General features: G+C 46.5%; 1 protein-coding gene across 6 annotated transcripts in view; it reads left to right on the top strand.

Moving 5' to 3' along the window:
- grip1 (glutamate receptor interacting protein 1) overlaps positions 1 to 16,403 on the top strand; it is a 185,672-nt gene that overhangs the window by 133,099 nt on the left and 36,170 nt on the right. For 5 of the 6 annotated variants that reach the window (XM_035528228.1, XM_035528229.1, XM_035528226.1 and 2 more), the window contains 7 exons: positions 6,205 to 6,340; positions 7,168 to 7,313; positions 7,615 to 7,698; positions 11,119 to 11,194; positions 12,132 to 12,277; positions 14,311 to 14,458; positions 15,158 to 15,327. In XM_035528228.1, the coding sequence (XP_035384121.1) occupies positions 6,205 to 6,340; positions 7,168 to 7,313; positions 7,615 to 7,698; positions 11,119 to 11,194; positions 12,132 to 12,277; positions 14,311 to 14,458; positions 15,158 to 15,327 (906 nt within the window). Of the gene's footprint in view, positions 1 to 6,204; positions 6,341 to 7,167; positions 7,314 to 7,614; positions 7,699 to 11,118; positions 11,195 to 12,131; positions 12,278 to 13,174; positions 13,344 to 14,310; positions 14,459 to 15,157; positions 15,328 to 16,403 lie in introns of those variants that run through there. The other variant, XM_035528231.1, reaches the window with a different exon arrangement.

A 16,403-nucleotide genomic window follows, 5' to 3' on the forward strand; every position in this document is an offset into this window, starting at 1 on the left:
ATCAAGAGTGGGAGAGTAGCGGAGAGATCTCTTCCCAGTTACAGATCACGCACTCCACTTTAGAAAACCAAGAAAAAGGATTTTTCCGAAACACAAGGCATGTAGCCCACCCCCCCTCCCCCCAATACTTTGGCCAAACCACTACAGCCATTTGACAGTTCTCAAATGATAATTCCACTACAGGTCACAACCTAAACTTAGCTACCACAATTTTACTTGAATATGCATGGCAGAATTAAAATATTGTTGCCTCAGACTGCAGAGTGTGATTGTGTAAATGAATGCACCCCCTCCCTCCCCAGACATCTGTGCTTTCAGAAAATTATAACCTGCTCTTCAAGCAAACATAAAAGAGAGATGAGGCATTCTGGAAGTATCTAGAAGCTTAGCCAGCACTCTGGACAAAGAAATGAACTCTTCACACATGCACCAATAGACTTGTCTGTGAGCTACTCTCTTCCTTACTGGATCCCTGTAGGATACTCTTGTATATAAATGCAATGTTAGCACTGAGTAAATGAGGAATGAAGTGTGTGCGTGCGTGCCAGAGAGAGAGAAAAATGTTTCAGACAGAGCAGAGAAAAATATACTAGTATAGGAGAGGTCTAGAGAAGGTTTAGGAGAGTTGGGAGTTTGAGGAAGTGCTTCTCTCTAAACAATTCAGCATTTTCAAAGCAGTGTGCTGCAACCTAACAGCATGATGGTGGGCAGAGCCAGAGCTGGGGTCAGCATCCCTAGACTTGGCCACAATATGATACAATTTCAGTTTGCACATTTAATATTTTGTGACATTTCGAATGGTACGATAGAATGCGATTGCTCTCAGTAATATGATCGATGCAAACAAACTTTACCTTTTTATTTTGATATCTCCACTAAAATCAGGGTGACGGTAAACATTTATTAAGCACTGCTTGTATTAAGATTTTAAATAAATAATCTGTCTGCTGTCCACCATCAACAATGATTATTATCGTTCTGCCCATGACACAGGAGAAGGAATTTTAATAAACCCTGAAATGTTTTATTGGCTATGTAGTATTAAAATGATATGTATTTACATTGGATCCATAGAATTACATCATAGCAATTAGAATTGATGCCTCAGTCAGAATCAATGTATTGTTACGCCCCTAATAACAGGGAGTGTATTGTTGAGTAGGGACATTGTGATATTGTCCTTAAGCCAAAACCATTTATTAGTAATGTCTTCGGAGTGTCAGCATGTCCACATACTTGTTACAGTCTGTTACCAGGTACCAACACAGTGCTTCATGAGCCTGTAGCCTGTAGTTCACCCTGTAATGTGCATTGATTGAAGTCATTTGAAAAGCTCCTTTGTGGGGACTCTGTGGCGATTGTGTCCAGGGTCTCTTTGATTTGGTCCTGAATTGAAACGTCCTTGTGCAGAGGGCTGGTTGGGAGTCTCCACCTGGGGCCAGAGGCTGTCACGACTGTGCGATTGGCACGCCCCGTGTCCCCTGTGGGCCCACCTGATGCCCTCGTGATAAACAAGCAGTCACTCGCTGGCGCTTGGCCTTCCAGGCCAGCTGTGTGTAGCTGGGCCTCCCTCTGCTGGAGGCACTCTTTTCTGGCCAAGGGCCCAGCGTGTGGCAACATGAAGCATGTCTCAATCAGCGCGGACCCTTTGGCCTTCACAGCTCATGGACAGTGGCAGTTAGTCTGGCCCGTGTAGCCAAATGCTTCCTCGACCGCTCATAAGCGTCACGGCTGCACCTAAGCAGACGAGCCCCCGGCGCTTCTCCGGTGTTTTGCAAGGCTCCATCTCCAAGCTGGTGTGACCCAGTGGTTTATGAGCAATCTCATGACCCAGTTGAGCGAGATGATGAATCACAGGTGGTGATGTTCCCCCTGTTGAATCGAAGGCGAGATAAGGCTGTTTGTTTTAACCATACAGCGCTGCAGTTAGTGTACTGTGGCTAACTATAGTTGTCAGCTCCAGCCATAGTAAGAAAATGGCTTATAATGAATAGTAATTTACTTTAAGGTCGTGATAATGCTGTACTCAGTAGCTCCATCATGTTGTGGGTGGTGCAGGTGTACTTGTGGTTGTCCTCTTCCTAAGAAGACATGGAGATCACTGGGATTAGGTGTGGAGGTCAATAAACTCCACTGATCTTGGCCTTCCGGCCTGAATGGAGATTGGCCAGCTCTTGGCCTGTGGTGAAGTGCTTTGTGAGTAGAACCCAGAGAACTTTCTCCCATTCAGGCCCTGGCAACCTGCCCAAGTTGTCATGCAGTTTTTAGATTCTAGTTGGTGACACATGACTTGTATTCCTCATTCATTAACATATAAACCTTTCATATAGGTTTCACTGTAGTTACTGAATAATTCATAGCATTTACTGAATAATATGCCTTAAAATTAATAACTGATAATAAAGCTGAAAGAGTTGAAGAGGTTAAAATATGCAACATAAGAAACAATATAACATCCTTCTAGTTCTATTTTAGTAAAACTGATAAGAAAATGAATGCATTATTACTTAGTAAACAAAGTGTGTTGTTTTACTCTGATTTCCTGCCAAGCATAGATTGATCTAATTACAGTTCTACTAATTCAGGAGGATACTATGTACATACAAATAAGCACTTTTCCAATCTGCTGATTCAGTTCAAAAATCATTTAGTGAGATTCAAATGTAATTCATCATAGAACTTCACTCTAGTCTCATACTTGTGACTTTTGCACTTCCGTGTGTGTGTGTGTGTGTGTGCGTGCGTGCGTGCATGTGCGTGTGCACTATAGCTATGTATGTATGTATGTATGTATGTATGTATGTATAGAGTCCTTTCTGCTCATGATGTAGGACGGCTGTTCTCACTTGCTGCTGTAAAATTATTACATTAACATGGAAATGAACTATAATGACCTCATCACTGAATTTCCAGTGAGTATGGACAGCTTTATAAATGCACTGGAATGGGAGCTGTAAGATTCGGTTTTAATAAGGTCTAGCCTGTACATGATTGAATATAAACAAAGTGACAATTAATTATCAAATTACATCTTAACTTTTAGCCCCCAACAGAAAATTGTCACTTTCAGTTTTTAATTTGATGTCATGAATGAGTTCTGCAGGTCTTTGATGGTATGGTAATTGTGGTAATATAGAAATTATACTAGCATTGCCGGTGTTATAACATTGCTTTCTTTTATCCTGTTGCCTTTGTAATGGGGTTTGGGAAATTCATATTGCTGTCATGTATCTTCTAAGCTCGTGATCATGCTAAATATCAGTGAGAAATAACCATTAAAAACTGGCCCTGACACATGCAATTTGTCAAAAGATGGTTGTGATAAAGATGGTTCATATTCACCCAGGGCTCCTTTCTGAAGTGGGCTGTGCTTTCTTCAGCTTCCTTCGGCTGCATTTGCACAGTGAGGCAAAAATCGAGGGAGATTAAACTGTATTGTTAAATGGTGTATGTTATCAGTGCCATTAGATGAGATTTATACATCTGCAGGCTGTCCCCGCCTGCCCTTCGCCCGCGCATTGGTAGCACAGACCCCAGCAAAGTCGTCATATGATTTAGACCTGATCATTACAGCTCACAGACAGAGTCATTAATTAAGCACTTCCTTTCTTCCTCGCACCCATTTCTCTTTCTTTGCCTAACTCCCCCCTCCCTCTCTGATTGCCAGGTCGGTCTGTCTGAGCGGTCAGTAGCGGTCAGCCACCATTTATTGTTCTTCTCCATCATCTTTCATGTCACAAAAAAAAGCCATCATGCCCAGCCTGGTCACCGTAGTAACGCTGACAGGCAGCTAGGAGATTACCTAGGAGAGAGAGAGAGAGAGAGAGAGAGAGAGAGAGAGAGAGAGAAAAACGGCTGAATGGAAAGGAAGGAAGTGCTGAAATAGAACAGAGCCATACCAGGAGCAAGCGATGGGATGAACTTATCATGCTCTGCACTGCCCCGATGAAGCCAGCAGTTACACCTCCACCTCAGCCCCGTGCCAGGGGTCTGTCCCTGGGGCCACAGCCAGAATATTGGGCTGAACCTTCAGCGAATTGAAAGCCGTGCTCTTTCCAGACAGTCGACGCTGAGATTCATAGTGATAGCACAGCATCAGTCCATGTGTTCTGACTCCTGAAGCTCAGGGTCGGGATATTGCCTGGCCCCCGCTGCGTGTGCTAGGCAGTTTGCCCGGTATGAGCCCTCTGCTTCCTGCTGGGTGATGCCCGAACGTGCCGTGTTTGGCTCGGACAGGGCATGTGCTGCCCCACAGGAATCTCCCACTAGTGTGAAGGTGTGAAGTGTGGAGGTACCACAGTAGTCTCGTTGTACTAATAGGAGTTTTAAACGATGAGACAGCAACCATTTGGAGCAATGGAACTTTGCTTTTTATATTATGATTATTGAAAATGTAATTGTTTGTTTTTGGGCTTAATTTGGTATTGTCACATACCCTATGACAGTCTCACAGTCACCTCATTCAGATGAAAGGAGGGTCTAGGACAGTTGCATTTGTACTTCTGTAATTAAATGTCTGAAAAATCAGAATAGAATAGTTATGTTAAACAAATTATTAGATGAAATCAGAAGGCAAACCGAAGACACTTCTTTCATAAATGACAGCCAAATGTTGGCATGCATCAACCTGCTAGATCCACGTGTTGGATCAAAACTCATCACTTTCCTCATTGAATATTTTGGCCGATTTATCATTAGGATGGCATGTATATTTCCTGTCATTGCCAGAATCTCTCTGGCGCAAACACACACGGGCAATTTGTTGCTCCGGGGTATTCCTATAAAACGTTAGTTTAGCTTTGGACAGGCTGTAGCGCTGTGACACTGCTCTCAGTATTCTGCCCCTTCACGGCAGCTGAAACGTGGACCAACCCACTGACCCCCTCTCGACGTCCTAACCCCACACCCCACCATGGCCCCGTTTAGGATGAGGGACATTAAGAATCTGCCCCACCATGGCTGAGCTCACACTACCGTGTCCACCAGCGTGACTCAGTGAGTCTTTGCGATTCTCATTCCACATGTGGATTTAAGCGAAATAAAAATGACTGATAGCTAATGGACATATTCCAAGGATGCCATTATTATAGATGTCCACTCATTGTAGGGTTCATAAAAAGTGACATTCTAACAAAAAGTGACATTCATGGTGTTAAAGTGATCTGTGGTGTCGGTGATCTAATTTGAGAGTGTCTCTTCCTGAAGTGAACTGCACTGCGCCGTGAGGCTGGGAAATGCACGCCCGTCAGCTTCTCACTCACATGGTTAATTACGGCAGGAACAGCAGCAGCTCCGCTCCCCTCGCAGCCAGTGTGACGTTTATTAGCATCCCCCCTGCAGCACGAACTTCAGCACGACTGTTCCATCTGCAGCCTGAAGGGTATGCAAGGCCGCGTCGTCCCCTCACTGCCACTCTACTGCAGGAGCACGGGGAAGAGTGAGAGAAGTGTGCTCCCTCGTCCCCTGAAGATGGGAGAGAAGTGAGGCAGAACTTTGTGTTTGACGCCGGTTGAAGGAGCTGGAGGTTGGGGGTTGCCGACAGTGAGTGCTCCTCCGCCTGTGTAATGTAGCTTTGATGATATCAGGGAGGGATTGAATGACAGCATGTCGATGGAGTGGAGAGGAGGTGGACGTGTCTGCCTGACCAGCAATAAATGAGGGGGGGTGGGAAAGAAAGAGAGGGAGAGAGAGAGAGAGAGAGAGAAATTCATGCTGCCTCACGTCTTCGTCCCCCCTTTTATTCCTGGGCAGTATTGCTGTCTCACAACTCTCCACTGTTCTCTTTACTCCTGTCTCTCCATTTCCTCAAAATTCTCGATTCTCTGTCTTCTCTTTGTGTCTCTTTGCGCTCTTCCTCTCTCTTTGTCTCCTTCTTTCTCCCTCTCCCTCTCTGCCTCAATCCTCTTGAGTGTTTCTCTAATTACTGGTCAGAGCTATAAAAGGGCAGTTGTGTGTGTGAAAGTGTGTGTGAGTGAGTGAGAGCGAGAGAGAAAAGGCAATAGAGGCTCAGACTGGTTCTTCGGCTGAGGTGCTGGGCTGGGACCGTCTGCGTCCGGATGTCCGCTCTCCCCCCCTGAGCTCGGTGCGGTGCAGACGGGCCCAGCATGGCGGCCGGCGGCCTCCTCTGCCCCTGCGCGCTGCTCGCCTCCTGCCAGCGCTGCTCCTCCTCCTCACCTCCTCCCTCCTCCTCCTGCTCCCCCACAGATGAGTTCAAGAGCTCCAGCGTGGTGGAGTTGATGAAGAAGGAGGGCACCACCCTGGGCCTGACCGTCTCCGGCGGCGTGGACAAGGACGGCAAGCCCCGCGTCTCCAACCTCCGGCAGGGCGGCATCGCGGCCAGGTAGGCTCACGGTCCCGGGTTGGCCAGTCAGGGCTGCGTTTTGATGGCTGTGTTCCAGGCAAATTACTGGGCTTCAGCAATACTGTGCGCGGGGAGAGAGCAGAGCTGGGAGTGCATGCAGACTGCCCAACACGCACCCAGAGGTCACCTCCTCACACACACACACATTTCATCATACACATCATCAGCTCTGGCTCAGTGAGGGGCTGTATCACACAAATCACACGCAACAGGATCTCATGCACATGTACTGTTTTATTCCTTTACAAGTGTGTTTTCCACTGTAGACACAAACCTGGATTTGTTTTTATGTTGTTTGGCTGCTTTAATTAGCGTGTTTTTGTGTTTATCCGTGCGTTTTGTTAATGCTTAAAAATGGAGATATCACACTGCGCAAGAACTGAGTTAACATGGAACCCTGAGCCCTTTACTCTGTAGATCTGAAAACACTGGAAATAGCTGCTCCAAATCACACTTGCTTTTTCATATCTGTCAACAATCTGCTAAGAATTGGAGGGCTTTCAAATGTGTGTGTGTGTGTGTGTGTGTGTGTGTGTGTGTGTGTGTGTGCGCCTGTGAGAGAGAGGGAGAGTCTCCTCAGTGGATGATTCCTCAGAACAAAGTCCTTTATTCATCTTCTCAGACTGCTATCAAAGCTCCTTGTTGCACCTGGCTCAATCATCTCTCTTTTTACCTCTCTCTCTGCCTCCCTCTCTTTCCTCTCACCTCACATTGCCCCAAATTTGCACCTTTCTTTTTCTCCCCTCTCTCTTTCAATCACCGTTTGTTGGTTTCTCCTCCCTTATTGGCCCTCTCTTCTCACGTAGAAGTGACCAGCTGAATGTCGGAGACTACATTAAGTCCGTGAACGGCATCAATCTGACCAAGTTCCGCCATGACGAGATCATTAGTCTGTTGAAGAACGTGGGCGAGAGGGTCGTTCTGGAGGTGGAATACGAGCTCCCGCCTGTTTGTGAGTTCCCCATTAGTCTTTAGAGTTGCCGTGACATTGCATGGTGAAATGTTGATCTACAGTGGACTTTTAAAGCAGATGCCTTATATATTGAGCATGTTTTTATTTGACCATAATAACCTGAAATGCTATTCATATTTAATTGCAACATAGGAAAGTATAAGCTGTCTTATGTTTAACCATCAGTTAATGGTAATAAAGACTTTTTCTGTTGGAATAGGGATTAGGGTGGGAGCCTCTTACAGTAAAAGCGTCCTACAGCTGACGTGTTTTCTGGTGCCATTGTTTTCTCTCCCCACAGCTGTTCAAGGTTCAGGAGTGATGTTTAAAAATGTTGAGGTGACACTGCACAAAGAGGGCAACACATTTGGGTTTGTCATCAGAGGTACGTGCACTCCAAGTCTCCTGTATCACTATTTTAAAATGTAACAACATTTAAAGACAAAAATATTGTTACGAGGAAAGTCTTCAGTAGAGACTTAATGGTGGAATGACCAGCGCAGTTTCATAGAGAGGGGTAGAGACTTCCAGAGTTTAGTATAAGGGACTGTAAGTAGGCAGCTGTTACAGTATGTGAGAGAAGCAGGCAAGTGGTAGGGATGGAGCTCCACAAGATGAGCAGGAGCCAATGAAGGGCTTTGAATGTAGTCAGGAGTATTTTCTATTGGATACGGGATTCTACGGTGACCAGTACAGCTCATCAGTACTGATGATGTGTGCAGATTCACACCAGCTGCTGACTTTTGAATAAAATGGAGTTTGTTAATGATTTTAGCTGGAAGACCAATAAAAAGGGAGTTACAATAATCAATGTAAGAAAATATGAAGGCATCACTAAGTGTGAGTAGTGGCTGGAGGCATGCCACGTCACGAAAATGGAAAAAGGCCAAGCGAATTAGTCACATAAAAGTGAGCGAGGAATCGAACTGCATGCCAAGATTTCTAGCAGTGGTTGTGGGCCTCACATTGACTATATCAGTAGTGTAGACATTTCAGAAGCAAGTTTACGTAACTAACAGCACTTCAGTTCGTTCTGTATTTAATTGTAAGAAGTTGAATTCATGGATGCATTCTATTAGAATTTTATGCTAACATATCTGGATGGGTTTGTATGTTAGTAATCCAGTGATGAGGAGCAAGAGTGTCAGATGATTGGATGATTGCTCCTCTTAGCCATTCTCAGGATTCTCTGAGTTGTAGTGTTGCATGTGAATACTGGCAGTAGGGAACAAATGTCTGCATGACACCAGGTCTGCGGCTTTCATAATTAATAACCCGTTAGTACCGTTTCCAGACTTGTTCGCTAAGAGTCTTCTTTGGCGACATTCAGGGTAACTACCCATTAAGCCCATGTGCCCTTTTCAGCTTTAAATCCCACTTTTGAATTTAAAGTTCAATTTAAAACGAGAGAATTAATATTTTGTCCTAGCCTTTATTTAACTAATCCAGGAAGTTGTTACTTGTCATTTTTTTTATTGCACTCCAATCGTATTTGCAGATGTTGAGTTATCTCCGGCTGCAGTCTCGGGGGACCTCGCACAAAGTCACCAAAAAACTTTGGTGTTTTGGAACCCCTCAGATATCACTTTTTTCTGATACTCTCAGCCACTTCTTTGGTAAATGTATATACATTTTTGATTTGTGTGTATTATGTTACTCTGTTAATTTGTGCTGTTTTCCTTCATGTGGAACGCTAATGTCAAAGTCAAACCATTAGCTTCACTGACAGATACACTGCCAAGTGATTAACCTTATCAAGCATGCACTCTTAAGGTTTTCTGATTCATTTTACATAATGCCACAAATAAATCAGCATAACAATGGAAATTTAGATTGTGCCTACAGATAATCTGACCAAACAGTGTCATGTAAAGAATGAAAAGGAGCAGACCAAGAACTGATCCCTGAGCCGTAGGTGCTGTAGGGGATCATCGTCAATAGCAACATACTGTGGTCTGTGCGTGAGGTGTGAACGAAACCAATAATCCAATCCTGTTCCTGATATGCTGATGGAAGAGGGATGAGAGGAGAACATCATCATCAATTAGAATCGAATGCAGCATGCAGAGCAAGAAGAAGAATATTAATGTGACTGTTATTAGCAGTGAGCAGAAGGTCATTTACAAATCGTTCAAAGGCAGATGCAGTGCCGTGTTGAGTAGAGAAACCTGTTTAAAAAGGCTCATAAAGACTGTATTGTGAGAAATGTCTGACGTCAGGCAGCTACCACAGTTCCATCACTTTGACTAAAAAAAGGAAGGCCAAAACTGGGTCTATAACTTGCACGGCAGGTTGGGTCAAGGCCAGGTTTCTTATGAATGGGAGTAACTGCAGCTATTTTAAGGGTCTTGGGGACAGAGCCAGATTGGTTATGTGGAATAAGGAGGAAGAGATGACAGATGCACAAGCCTTAAGAAGCCTTTTATGTGTGTGTACATTTATGTGTACAACCAGTAATTACTTCATTGAGCTAATAGATTTAACAAGTAATTCCATTATAGTACAACGTTAATGCAAAACTACTGTTATCCACTGTTATTCATAATAACCTTAATTACTGGCTGTGTTGAGCCATATTACATACACTTTTGAGAATTAAACTAATAATTAAACAACGTGTGATTATAAATTATTATCCACAACTTTGTTTTGTTAGTCCATTCTTTTCTGGATGGAAATCTCATCTTGTGTTTAGTAAAAAACATTCAAGTTTTTTTATTGGCAAGCCAGTTAACAATAGGCATGTGACTTTCTCAACACAGCTGCATATACATAAGAATTTGCACAACTCTTAGGATAAGTGACTCATGTTTAAGGTTTTATGTTTAAGACATTGAGAATGCATTATATAGCTGCGGCGGTACTACACAATGGTGGACTCCAGAAAGAAGCAGCTGGCTGGCTCTCTCAGTCGCAGAGTTGCCCTTGACTTGGAAGGACCCATCAAAAGAGTCTTTCATCTGTGATTGTGAGACTTTATTGCCCAGCAGCCATGGACCATTTTTTGTTTTTGTTTGCTTGTTTATTTGTTCAGTACTTTTGAGCATGTATTTAAAATACTTTTAAAACTTTTTTCCCCACCTTTGCTTATGAGGGACACTGTGAAAACAATTTTGCCTCCAGTGTAAAGGTTTAAGCACAGTGACACTGGGCAGGGGGAAGAAGGTTCTGTGATCCCTGTAGGTCGCAGTGGGCCCTCTGATTCCTACACCTCCGAGCAGGTTTATTTGATTCATATATACATCAAACAGAAGGTGTGCTACCAGTGCCGTTCTCCTCCCACAGTCCCAGGCTTCCGATAGCAGGTGGGAATGGCTTGGAACATCATAAAAAAAATGATGGGCTTACTGTGTGCAGTTTATTCATATTTACTGAACTGCAGTTGGGGCTTAAAGCAAAACGAGGCACATCTCAGCCATATCCAGAGTGAGGAGATCCTTTGATGGCAGAAAGAAAATAGCGCAGTTTCCTTTTTTGCCTAAATATAGTTCAAAGAAGTGACATGATTATATCATCTTTTTTGAACGCCTCTGTAAGGATATGATGTTATCCCAGGATTTAGCAAGCCACAGTTTTCCAAAGTTATGCATCCTTTTAGAATGAGAAAATGTGAAAACGTCTATTTGAAATATACCCTGCATTTTAAGTAAATAGCTTCTATTTAGCAGCGCTGAAATATTGGGTCTCAGCGCTGTGGATGCTGCGTGCAAAATGTATCTGCAGTAAACATTCGCTCGCAAGAGCACACAAAATATGTTTATCGGCACAATTGGGAGAAGTGCTAATGTGTTGCGTTTCCTCATAGGGGGCGCCCATGAAGACAGGAACAAATCTCGCCCAGTTACCATAACGACTGTCAGACCCGGAGGCCCTGCTGACAGGTGAGCCAGTCATCTCCATGTTAAAGACTTCAGCACTATTATGTATATATGTGTGCATCCCTCCCCAACACCCCACCCTGCCCGGGAGCTTGTTCTTTTATTCTCGTGATGCCCCTGCCCATATCGTTCTTCCTGCTGGAGCTCTTTGACTATTCACGTTTCTGTGTGGGCATTTCATTTTCCGCTGACGGAGTGCTCCTATTCTTTGTCTTCCTCTGACATTACTGCCTCCATCCTAATGCAGTTGCCACTGCGGTATCGGTCCAACCTGTTACAGCACCAGGCAGGATGTGCCGTGGCTCCTCTCAGCCTGCACGAAATTCTCCACCAGCCTGGGAATGCAGGTTTTGTGCTTGTTCCGTGCGAGCTCTGAGCGAAAGGCGCCGTCACGGACAGCTCCAAGATCCTCGTTAATTGTCCAGCTCTGACCTGGAGTCGGCTTAATGCCCTTTCACGACCTCCTGACATTCCATTAGGATTTTTCAAAAAATCTTATCCCATCCAGTGCTGTGCTGATACTTATGAACATTGGTCACACTGGTCAAGTGCGGGAGATGAGTTTTATCCCAGCCAGCCTCTGGGGTTAATCAGAGGCTCGGTTTGTGTCATGGTTATTAAGGTAGAGATGTGACCAGGCTGGTGGCAAATGCTGCTCCTTCTAAAAGGTCTATGTTTGGGAGGGCAGGGCGGCGCCCTTGAGGGAGTGCTGCTAGCCATTCTGATGGCCATCTGGGTCGGGGGCTTTGTTAACTTCCTCCAGTGACGCAGCTCTTCAAAGCTACAGGGCCTGCTGGCACACCCACAGAGCCTCTGTACGTTTGAGGTTTGGTTTTTTACAGGCGAGTGAGTTGGTGCACAAGATCAAGTTTAAGATCCACTGCTGGTGTTGTCGGGGTGTGTGTGTGTGTGTGTGTGTGTGTGTGTACTCCTACATCAGGGAAGGGACCATCAAACCTGGGGACCGGCTTCTGAGCATCGACGGCATCCGCCTGCACGGCACCTCCCATGCTGAAGCCATGAGCATCCTCAAGCAGTGCGGCCAGGAAGCCACACTCCTCATCGAGTACGATGTGTCCATCATGGGTAAGGTCCCGCCTTCTTTCCTCAAGCTGTATGCCAAGCCGACACGTGTTTGGATTGCTTTCCAAAATTATGATTATAAATTTTATTATTATTGTGAATAAAAATGATTGCTTTTCGTACTGGCCTGCTGGATGTGAGCGAGAATTTGTGTGTGTGTGTGTGTGTGTGTGTGTGTGTGTGTGTGAGAGACAAACTGCTATGACACATGATCGCTGTGGTGTTGGTTGGTTTGTACCCTGGCCTGTGTGTGTGTGTGTGTGTGAGAGAGAGAGAGAGGGCGCAAGTGAGATGAGTGAGAAATGTTGTAAGGTTTGGAGATGCCAGCTGCATCACCCTGATGTCTTTGTGTTCTGGTCCAGAAGTGATGGATTTGCCTCCTGCTGTGTGCATTGGGGGGGGGTGGAAAGGGTGGCGAGGTTCCACTTGTGCCAGGACAGTGAAACAGACGGCACTATCCGCCAACAGCTCCCTAGTGGCTCCTGTCTGCTGCTTTTGTTTGTTATTTATTTGTCGCATTGGCGATTGGACACTTTCACCATTTGAACCTCGTTGTGTGTCATGTTCTAACTGCAGGGAAATGCTGCAGTTTGTCAATTCCTCTGCTGTCTTTGTTGCTCTGATTGCTTCATTAGGCTGGTGTCTAAAGCTCATAAACTGAAGCCTTTTGTCTCCTTATCCAAAGCTGTTCTCTTTGGTGAACCTCTCTGGCTGTCTCATTGTCTCTGAAATTCACTTAGGCAGCTGAATACTGCCCCTCCCCCTTTCATCTTGTGTGCAATAAAGAAGCCTTGATTAAGAAGAACCACCAGAGACCAGGATGTTCTGGGTGTATGTAAATCACGATAAACAACCTTCGTGCTCTGCTAATACACCACTCTGCTTCCAGTTGCAGACCCTCTGCAGGCTGTAGCACAGCAGTGGTAGCAGGGTATGACGACACTTTGCGGCACCTCATCAGACTGCTACAGACGGGACACGCTCGCGACTGAAACCATCTTCAGCACCTGCGGTTCTGTGCGGCGGATGGCGTTCGCCGGTCATCAGTTACCATCAGCAGACTCAAGCGGTCGGGGCTGAGCGTTGACGGTGGGGGTGGGTGGGGGGGAGCTCGAGGTTGACTGCCAGGGAGACACGGCCATGGTGTTTCCGTTCCGTCCTGCACAGTCGTGCCTTGGAGGCCTTCCTGCGCCATCCGTCACCGGATTTATCCAGTGTGCCCCCAGCCACTGGAAACGCGTACTCCCAGCTCAGCCCCTGACCACCTGTGATGCTTCCAGCAGCACTCCCGCTCCTGTGACCCAGCGCCCTTTAAAGAGCAGCGCTGTGGGGAAGCGTCATTCTCCCGCCGCCGAGGCTTTTGTTTTGGACAGGTGTTATTTTGGAAAGCGGTAGAAAAACCCTTTGCGTCAGACCACTGGTTTTACCCATTAAGCCAGTGCATGCTAGCTGTGTTTGTGTTTGTGTGTGTGTGTGTGTGTGTGTGTGCGTGCGTGCGTGCGTGCATATCTGTCAGCCTCACACCCCCTCCCACTAAAGAGCCTCCTCAGCTCCTGTTGGCTCTGCACTGTGGGCTGCAACAGCGGCGGTTTCTCATCATAATGGGCAGCAAATGATTCCAGCGCATGTGGTGAATTGTAGGGTAGCATATGGGGAGAGCGTGTGTGTGTGTGTGTTTGTGCGCGTGTGTGTGTGTGTGCGCGTGTGAGTGTGTGCATTTGCCTCCGTTCACTTCCTCCACCTGCTCTGTTTTTAAGATGTATGGTGTAATCAGGTCTTTTAATGCACCCCCCCCTTAACCAAGCCGTCAGGTGCAACGACTTCTGTTAGGCTTTTAGAGGTGCTGGCCCATCCACTTGCCCTTCTCACTCTAATGAGGTGTGTGTGTGTGTGTGTGTGTGTGTGTGTGTGTGTAGGAATCATTGTTTGAGTGTGTTCATCCATGTGTGCGTGTGTGTGTGTGTGTGTGTGTGTGTGTGTGTGTGCGTGTGTGGCTTTCTCCCTGTTTCTCAGTTTGTACTCTCTCCCCCTCCCAGACTCCATAGCCAGTGCCTCTGGCCCGCTCCTGGTGGAAGTGGCCAAACCTCTGGGCTCCAGTCTGGGAGTGGCTCTCTCTACCTCCATGTACTGCAACAAGCAGGTCATCGTCATCGACAAAGTCAAGCCAGCCAGCATCGCTGACAGGTAACTTACCTACTCACAAAAAACACACACAAACAAATACCTTCCAAACAACACACACCCCACCATCCAAACAACAAACAAACCCAGCCTTAAAACACACACCCCATTGTCCAAACATCCAACAATCCCACCCTCTAAAACACACATCCCTACCCCCTCAAACAACACACATCCACACCCCCAATACTCGTTCCCTCGCGCAGCACACATCCGACACACGCATGCTCAGCCTTGGCCGTGACCACCTTACGTCCTCACGTCATCACTGAGAAGTCATCAGGCTCCCTTATTCTCGCACTGTCCTCTGATTAATTCGGCGAGTGGAAGGGAGACTCCACCCACAAGATTTTGTGAAAGTTTAAAGTGCATAACACAAGCGACTAATTATAGAAATTCAATAACTCATCTGGAGTGGGGGCGGAGAGAAAAGCCCAGAAGAGTGATGAAGATGGCAGACTGCTAAGCGAGTGAAGGCCATCCCGTCAGGCTCGGCTCCGGATGATTCAGGAGTTTCTCCTCGGAGGGGCATCAAGGAGAGAACAGCTAACGCTTCGCAGATATCGCATCTCCCACACACGAGACCACACTGTTCGCAGTCCTCCATGCCATTTTATAGAGAGGTGGTCTGCTCACAGAGCCGCACTACAGCACTATGAGAGGTAGGCCATTGAACGGGAAGTGATGTCATTGTGTGTGCAGGTGCGGGGCACTGCATGCCGGTGACCATATCCTGTCAGTGGATGGCACGAGTATGGAATACTGCACGCTGGCTGAGGCCACGCAGCTCCTGGCCAGTGCGTGCGAGCACGTCAAAATGGAGATCCTTCCCCACCACCAGACCAGACTGGCCCTTAAGGGCCCGGAGCATGGTGAGATGCGCACGCGCACACACACACACACACACACACACACACACACACACACACACACCATACACAGGCCAGGGTACACACCAACCAACACCACAGCCATCATGTGTCATAGCAGTTTGTGCTTTTATGTAATATCGCTGATCCCAGGCAATTTTACCAAATGCCCAAGTCAGCTACCACCCATGTCATAAGCTCGATCAGCACTTAGGAGAGCAGACAGATGTCCAGCTGCCAGACGGCAGTACGGTGCTCCTGACATCCTGCTCAATGTCTGTCATTCACTCCTGATACTTGGGAGACCTTTCTCTCCATCGACAGTTTGATCCACAATCACTCAAGCCTCTAGTGCCATTTCCTCCAGTGAAAAAGCGAAAGGCCTTTTAACAACAACAACAACAGCAGCAAAAATAACCCTAACCCTACAATAACTCTAATAATAAACAAAAATGTGTGGGTCATTCAGCGTAGAGGTAAAACACTGCATCCACATTGTGAGTACGAACAGGGATTTGTTTCGCAGCTGCACTGTGTGACCTCTCTGAATACACTTGCCTTTGTGCTAAAGCCCCCCCCCCCCCCCCCCCCCAACCCCCCCACCCCCCACCCCGGGTGCTTTTGATGCTACTTCCTTTAGACAGCACGTCCAGGTCTTTGAACAAGAATGGGCTTTCGTTGTGCTCCACTGCATCGCCGTGCGTCTGCTGTCACGGTGGCGATTCGTCGGGCGACAGGTCTTATTTAAGCCTTGCCCTGCCGTGCGGGGAGATAGCGTGAGCGACGTGGTGTTTGTCAAAAGTTTATGACGACTGCAATTCTCTTGCAGGGGGTGTCTATATATTCAGGGGTAGCACAATGTTTGCCCTGTCATGCCTTATCAGGTGCAGAGTGCTATCTCAGTGTGAGAGTCGAAGCACCTACACGCCTGGGGCCCCAGATAGGGGAGGATTTATACCATCGAACCAGAAATGGAGTGAGGATGTATCAGTGCAAGGAGCTTAGTCCCCCCTCCATCACCTCCACCCCCCACCCCCACTCCCCCTGGGCCTGGAATGTTCCTACAATTGTGCCATTTG

The sequence above is a fragment of the Electrophorus electricus genome, chromosome 7, assembly GCF_013358815.1.
Source record: "Electrophorus electricus isolate fEleEle1 chromosome 7, fEleEle1.pri, whole genome shotgun sequence".
Classification (NCBI taxonomy): domain Eukaryota; kingdom Metazoa; phylum Chordata; class Actinopteri; order Gymnotiformes; family Gymnotidae; genus Electrophorus; species Electrophorus electricus.